Raw genomic sequence first — 8,238 nt, forward strand, 5'->3', positions numbered from 1 at the left:
GCTTCTCATTCACAAGCACCACAGGAATCAATTCTGACAAACATCTGCAGAACATAAAGCCTCTAATGTCTGAAATATTAGTTGGCAAGACAATCAGAAGTTCTCTCATTTGCTAGTTTTATCCACATTCTTATCAAGAAACATAAATATCCCTTTAGTCAAGTCTTTTTTTCCACATTGTTTCCCCCCCCCCCTCCCCACTTGGAACATCCATAAGTAATGGTTACCTGCTTCTTTTACGTTCATGCTTCTTTGCCCAGAGGCTGAACTTGATTCATTTCTAGAGCTGTTCTTGCCCACTTTGCAGGTAGTAATGCATTTGCAGAAGGACAAGTAGGCTAGTGGGATCTTGTTGAAGATAAAGATCTTCACTCTGCAGTGCTTCCAAAGCAACAATCTGACAACTCAGGCTCATGATACTCTTTTCCCCAAGGTTATTTGTTTAATTACCATTTCACCAATACATTTTATGCTTTATATACATATCTTTAATTTTTGTCTTTTTATTTTTTCAAATACATCATATATTATCTCCAGAATACTAAGACAACATGGAAGAGGCTCCTAATGAGTTTTAACTGGTACTATGAACATCCTTGGTTTGGAGAACTGTTATGTAGTTGAAATGACAGGACCTGCCAATGCTATGAGGTGGGGGAAAAAGCCAGTCAGTGGAGTCCATGGCTTAGCTAGCATATTATTGCCACCCACAGATTCTGAGCAGGCAAGGAGCTTAAGTATAATAAGATTGCAGAAATGACTTGGAAGGTGGGGGGGAGGGCAGAAGGAAGGGAGAAACGGGAACACCAAGAAAGCCAGGTTATCAGGACTTAATGAGTGCTTAAAATACATCTAAGAGCAGTCTTGTCCCCACTACCACAAGAAGTGAAGAGATTTTCAAAAATAGTTTTACTTCCAAGAGTGATGGTCTCAGTGAAACGTAGTCCCCAAAATGCCCTCAGAGTAGTAAAGGGAGAAAACAGATATCAGAGTTTTGCAAATGCAAGGTACATACAACTAACTACTCTCTCTTTCAAAATTCTCACCAGGAAACGTTAATTTCAAAGGGCACTATTTACTTGCATATCCCAGTTATGAAAGTGTTGATGCTGAGCTGGCTTGTTGTTGAAAATGGGAAAAAGCCTTCTAGTGAAGCAGCAAAGTGCTAGCGTTCTAGTCATTGTGACCATCATCCTGGCTAGTGCTTTGGCTTGACAGTTAGCATGGAGGGGTTAGGGAGACTTTCAGCCTGCCAGCAGGCTTTCCCAAATTTATTAGCAGATTTACACCCCAGATCACATCCACAGCTGCTGAAGATGAAATAGTGTACAAAGAGCCTTCAGGAACTTTTCTTAGAAGAAAATCCACAAGGAACCCAGGTGGGGTAACTTGGCTGTCACAGTTCAAGATTGGGCCTACCATACATTTCTTGCCCAAATGATTAAGAGCTAAAAACAGGAGAGTGACTGTCCCTCCACCAGAAATTAACCCCCTGTCCTACCATGGTCCTTACTGTGGCCTGAATATGCAATACTTGTAACAGTGAGAAGTTAACAAGTATCACTTGACAAATAAAGGTCAGGGCTCAGTAGAGTGTCACAGGAACATGAAATGCTGAGCAGTGGGATAACTGGATTGACATCTAGTGCAAGTAACTACCTAATTACAAAACCAAGCTTTTCTTTTTCCCACCAAAGCTATTTCCATTTAAACAGCTCACTGACAATGAGGGTTTTTTTTTTTTTTTTAACCCCCGAAGGAAGAGGGGAAAAGGAACAAGAGAATGTGAGAAATTCCTCCAGTGAATCTGCAAGCTAAGCAAGGAGCCTCATGATGGGGTGTCCAGCTCCAGCTAAATCATAGTGGCAGCGAGTCTACTCAAGCGCTTGCACAATTCCTCCCATAGGAGGACAAAAACATCCAGTACTATCAAGAAATGCACCAAAGAAAGGAAGTGCACTGCATGCGCGGCGAGATTCACTCCTTACTACAGACATAATTAATCAAATGGCATTTCGTGTTAAGACTCAGGAGAAACATGATAGCTTACAGCTTCCATTTAAAATTGCAGCCTTCAGCACAAGTCGTTATTGAAAGCGGATGCAGAAAGTAGTTTGTAACCAAAAAATTTAAAGGACGAAGAACCGATAGACATCTACCCAGACTCCTCCTGTATGCACTTTCCTCAGGATACTTGCTTTCCTTATATGAAAAAATAGAGAAGAGCCTGGATGTACTTTGCAAAAGCCAAGTGAGTAGAAGAGATGAAGCTCTCTTTCCTTTGCTCACCTTGTGAGGAGTCAGGATATTCTCTTCAGGTTCAGTGGGTTTCACTGTGGGAATTAAAAATAGTAAGTTCTGACTGAAGTGAAGATCTGGCTTAAAGAAAAAAGTCCTGACTTGTTTTTGATTGCAGACTGGTGAGGTTTGTGCCCCTGTGACTCCATTTGTGCCTCTAGACTCCTGGTCATCAGTTTATTCCATTCCACTGCTTTAACCATTCAGAACTGGACCCAGTTGGACTGCTGAGGAGACTGATTAGGAACACCACTGAAAGAAAGAAAGGACAATCAAAGGTGTACCCCTAATAAAGCCTGTTAACTCACTGCTCCTTCAGCACATATTAGAATGTCACCCTTCCTGTGTGCAGTTCCCTTCATCACAGTTTACCTGGATGCAGTGTTGAAGTCTCCCCAGATATCTGTGGTAGTTGATGTTGGTGTCTTGGATGCACATGTAGGAGCATCTAAGTCTAACAGAATATCTAAGAAAGAAGAAGAGGAGACCTAAGGTTTAGACTCAGCATAAGCACAGCAATTGTTATGATTGCTATCAGTACAAATCACATGCTGCAGCCCAGCCCTATTCAGAAGCTCGTGGTTTCTTCTCACTCAGGTCTGTATATGTCTGTGAATTCAGAAACAGTGCTACGTCATCAGCATTCATCCTGTGGACATACATTTAATTCAGCATCCAGAAGACTCAGTAACCTCTTTGTTACAGCCCAATCTTACTATATTTCGCACCTTCTGATTTTCAAGAAGTGCTTTTCCTGCACCTTTCAATAACCACGGGTTATGGAAAGCAAGCAACTGAGCACTCCTTTTCTCAACACTCCACACAGCTCTGCCAGTGCTCCTAAAGCACAAGTTCAGAAGAATCTAAGTAATTAAATTCCATATCTACCCACCCAGGTCATTTTGGCCACTTCATTTGTTTTCTCATTTTGCAAGGAGAACAGCTACAATGCTGTTCAAGGGGCTAGCATTATTAAACACAGATCCTCAGGTCAAAGACAGAAAAGACCTCAGGGTATATCACATTTCATAGTCTTTTGTTGCTGTTGTTTTTAACTGCTCTGTTGATGCTACAATGAACTTGAATGCCACTTCCCTGAAGCAGGCCTCTGCTCTCTCTACGTATCTACTGTTTGATCAATCATTTGCTCTATGCTAACATTTACCTGTGCTGCTCATGTTACTGGATTTCAGCATGGGTGGTGGTGTGACATGGTTGGCAATGGATGCGGAAGAAGCAGGAGGGATCGAAGGGACTGCAATTTTGCCTCCTGGCGGGGGTGGCAGCAGACTTAGGCCCCCTGATCCAGACACACGAGGCTTGGCTGCTCCTCCTTTCTTTGTTGTCATGTTCTATATAAAAGTGAGAGGACAAGTGAGAAAAATTATCTACTGCAATATCCAGAAAAAGAGGAAGGGTCGACTGGGCTCCTTACCCCAATGTTCAGTTTGATGGTCTGCCCTTCCTTGAAGCCTAAATCCAATTTAGGACGTGTGTCAGCTTCCAGGGTCTCCTTGGAGATCTCAGTTTCCTGCTTTACCCACCTAAAAAGACAAGGAAAAAGTTAAAAAGTTAAGAGGCTGTGGCAAATAGGAGCAGAGGCAGTTCCAAAAAAAAAAAAAAAAAAAAAAACCCACGACCGAACGAGATTCTTTTCCACCACCTGACAAATAAGTATCTTGCCTTTTCAAACACGCTATCCCACTACTCCCAGTGGGGTACAGCAAAAAGCTCAAAACACCACAAACCCAATGTATTGTCATTGGATTTAAGAATAAGACTCAGGGGCCATCAGGAAAGCTGAGGAGGGCACATAAGAAAGAAGTGCATGCAGCAACAGGATGAGGAAAAGAGTAGACTCAGATTAGATATTAAGAAGAAATTCCTTACTGTGAGTATAGTGAGACACTGGAACAGCCTGCCCAGAGAGTTTGTGGCTGCTCCCACCCTGGAGGCATTCAAGGCCAGGTTGGATAGGGCTTTGAGCAATCTGATCTAGTAGGAAGTGTCCCTGCCTACAGCAGGGGGTTTGGAGCTGGATGATCATAAAAGTCTCTTCTAAGCCAAACAAATCTATGGCTTACAGATTGGACCCTGAAGGACTCCCAGCCTATATGACAGTTGGAAATATGTTCAAGTATCCCTAATGGTGCCAGTGCAGGTCTTCATGACCTTCCCAAGGAAACCTCTGCTAAATGAGCACCACCACCCAACACATTCCAGGGGCCAGAAGAAAAACAGTATTCCAGAAAAGCACAACTCACTTGAAGTGATCCTGCAAAGACACATTGAAGTCAAAGGCATCACCACGATCTGTGAAACCAATGCCTATAAAAGCACTTCGTCCTAGCAAGAAGACAGAAGGAATCATTGGAGGTGCCTTGTGAATGGGCCTGTGTTCATTCACTCCAAAAACCACTCTGTGCTACCTCCTTCCAATTGATCTACCGCTGAAACCAGCGCCTCACAGAATTTCTCTGATCCCAGCCTACAGGATGCACTCTTCATGCCATGTGAAACCAAATGCTCCTCCCCAGCCCCTGGACTCTGTGCAATGTAGAGAACCCTTCAACCTGCATCAACCCTTCCTTCCCACCCTTCCAGGCATCCTACCCAGCCTCTTCAGTATTCCCATCACTATCTCAATCCACCACACATACACACAGCTTCTTTGGGTTCAGTATCCTCCACCCCTGGCATTTGGCATGCACAACTCAACTCACCAGTCCCATCCTGAATCCGAATCACAAAGTAACGGCTGGAATCTGTCACAGTCTCCACCGCAATGCCAGGATATTGGTCAATGGGAGCCTGGGCAAAGAGCTCCCCTACAAAGAAAGAATTAAGTACTAAGAAAGCAACTGTTTTTCTAAAGCATGTCCTGGACTGTCATGCACAGCTATGGGCAGACTTCGGAGCACAGGCTCATAATTAGCAACCACAGTTACAATTTCAAAAAGCCACATTACTCCCCTTACCTGAAACCTTATCCTCTAGTTTTACATATGCAGTTTTGCCTTTGGAGGTGACACGAAGTCTCCCTGTCCAGTCCGGATGGTCCAGTTTCCAGTCAGATGCCCTGAAAAGAATAGCAGCTGTTCACTGACTGTATCTCAACCCTTCAGCCCAACCAGCTCAGCTAAAGTCTCTGCCCCCCAGTTTTCAACACATGAGGCTGTCTTCTCTCTTCAAACAACACACAAGATCTCAGCTCCTCTCTACTGCTGTCAATCTACAAACATAACTCAGATTGGTTTGTCCTTCCTCTATATAAAGGGAAATAGACAACAACCAGAGAACATCAGCTCGTCTCTATCTTTATAAGCTCGCAGAAGAGGGAAAACTGAAGCCCAAAAACTCACTTGGAACACTAAATCCAAATGGGACTAAAAAACCATTTATGAGTATTTTCTAGGAAGACCTAGCATAAAGAAAAGCCAATATATTATTTTATCCTATTGTTGTGAAATAATATCAACTACCTCTGAATCTAGAGGCTTCTAGGTTACATATACCAGGTGAAATATCATACGTGCAACCATCTTGATTAGCCCATCAAATAGACTGCTGTGGAAAGAGAAGGAGAAAACAGTAACAAAACACACACAAAACAGGCCAACCTACAGGAGTTTACAATCAGAAATATATTTTCTTAAGAACCACTATGAACTCCCAACTTCCTCCCTGATACTGCCAGAGCCAACAGGTAAAGTTCAACACTTGATTATCCCGTCCAGAGGGACAGAATGCCATCCAGACGGACCTAGATAGGCTTGAGCAGGAGGCCCAGGAGAACCTCATGAGGTTCAACAAAGCTAAGTGCAAGACCTTGCACCTGAGGTGAGGTAACTCTTACTACCAATACAAGCTGGGGGATAAAAGGATTGAGCACATACCTACCAAAATGACCCAGGGGTACTGGTGAATGGCAAGCTGGACATGAGACAGCAACATGCCCTTGCAGCTCAGAAAGCCAACAGTATCCTGGGCTGCATCAAAAGAAGCATGGCCAGCAGGTCAAGGAAGGTGATCCTGCCCCCTCTACTCTGCACTGGGGAAGCCTCACCTGGAGTACTGAGGACACCACATCTGGCTGCAGTACAAGAGAGACATAGACCTGGTGGAGTCTGTCTAGAGGAGGGCCACAAAAATGATACAAGGGATGGAACACCACTCCTATGAGGACAGGCTGAGAGAACTGAGGCTCTTCAGCCTGGAGAAGGGTCAGAGGTGACATGATAGCAGCCTTTCAATATCTGAAGGGGAGCTACAGGAAAGAAGGGGACAGACTCTTTAGCAGAGTCTGTGGTGACAGAACAAGGGGAAATGGCTTTAAGCTCAAAGGGAATAGATTTAGGCTGGATATAAGGAAAAAGCCTCTTACAGTGAGACTGGTGAGGCACTGGAACATGCTGCCTAGAGACGTGGTAGATGCCCTGCTCCTGAAGACTTTCAAGGCAAGACTAGATCAGATCCTGGGCAACCTGATTTAGCTGTGCATGTCCCTGTTCATTGCAACGGAGCTGAACTAGACCTTTAAAGATCCTTTCCAACTCTAAGGATTCTATGATTCTACTATATCTAACTCATGTCTCAGGGAACAGTTCAAACTGAGAGCTAAAGTTGGCTCCTGTTGGAAAAAGCATAGCAAATCACTAACATGTTCTCATGTCCTGCATGCAATTAGCTAGGCTGTCCCCATTCCTCCACAATATAGGAGGGAATGCTCCTGGGCTAAGGCACAAACAGCACATGAGGTGATTAAAATTTATCAGAAGTATTTAGTATGTCATCTGTAGCTGAAGTCAGCAGAGCTAGAGACACTATGGCCTCAGAAAGTACTTCCAATCTACTTGCAACCAGAGAGCAGCTCAGCAGGCACTAGCACATAGAAGAACCTGCTTCTCAAGTCCCTGCTTATTCACACAGAAGTGATTATGCCAGCTGATTGCTTATGTGAACACGAGAGCCATATACTGCATTAGCTGTGGCAGCTTTGCAGAGTCAAGAGGAGGGGGTGGGGAAGGGTACACATCTATTACCAGGACAACAGTTATGATATGACCCCAAGCACACACATAAAAATGGCTTTTTACTCTGCAGATCTGTTTATGGCTCCCCCTCCCCCCCCTTTCTCTGTCCAGGCTAAGCGATCATGAAATTCGATAGGCCTGATGCTGCAGCACGATCTCGGTTAGAAGGCAAACAGCAACGACAGCTGCTGCACCCCGCTTCCAGTGGGGCAGTAAGCACGGGCTCCGTCCCGACCACCTACCTTGTTCCCACACTGGCCGCAGCACTGCCTGTAGCTGCACCCTGCAGCACAGACACTACCACCTCGATGTGATCACAGGCCCCCGGCAAGAATGCCGCCTCGTTCTCTCCCCAGCCCAGTGAGCTGGCAATAAAGGCTGGGCCAGACCAGGCAAGGGCAGTCACGGGGCCACCCTTAGAGGAACATGGCGGTGCAGAAGCCCGCTAGGCCCAGCCTGGCCCCGGTCGCCGGCACCACGAGACCCTCTGACCTGTATCCGCGGTTCGAGGTTCGCGGCGGGATGCGGTACACGTTGACATCAGGCTTCACGCAAAGGACAGACTCGTACTCCAGCTCAGCCGCCGCCATCTCAGAGGCGAACCGCAACACTCCAGTGAGGACTGAGTGATAAGAGCCTAATAAAAAGGTGCTCTTCCAACAGCCATCTTTGATGAGGTCAGACACCAACTGGGGGGCGCTGGTGAGGCCTTACTGGAATCAGGGCACGCCGAAGGCGTGGGGGAAGGCATCTTGGATCCTGGCAGCAAAACGCTCCGCAGGGGGCGGCCATCTTGGAACCGGTTCTGACAATACAATAGGAGCCGGCGCCATCTTGGGTCTTGGCAGTGCTGTCACTCCCCCTACCCCCCCCGTCGAAGAGCTTGGCGTGGCCATGTTTGGTGAGG

The 8,238-nt window shown here is 45.6% G+C and overlaps 1 protein-coding gene across 1 annotated transcript; it reads right to left on the reverse strand.

Annotated features, from left to right (window-relative positions):
- Positions 1 to 417: 417 nt before the first annotated feature.
- Positions 418 to 8,011, reverse strand: NECAP1 (NECAP endocytosis associated 1). Its single transcript, XM_003640439.6, has 8 exons — positions 7,824 to 8,011; positions 5,277 to 5,377; positions 5,022 to 5,126; positions 4,563 to 4,644; positions 3,734 to 3,842; positions 3,464 to 3,650; positions 2,671 to 2,764; positions 418 to 2,550 (listed from the first exon to the last, which is right to left on the reverse strand). The coding sequence occupies exons 1-8, from the start codon at positions 7,919 to 7,921 to the stop codon at positions 2,502 to 2,504; spliced, it is 825 nt and encodes a 274-aa protein (XP_003640487.1). The 5' UTR covers positions 7,922 to 8,011; the 3' UTR covers positions 418 to 2,501.
- Positions 8,012 to 8,238: the final 227 nt, after the last annotated feature.

The sequence above is a fragment of the Gallus gallus genome, chromosome 1 (assembly GCF_016699485.2).
Source record: "Gallus gallus isolate bGalGal1 chromosome 1, bGalGal1.mat.broiler.GRCg7b, whole genome shotgun sequence".
Taxonomy (NCBI): Eukaryota; Metazoa; Chordata; class Aves; order Galliformes; family Phasianidae; genus Gallus; species Gallus gallus.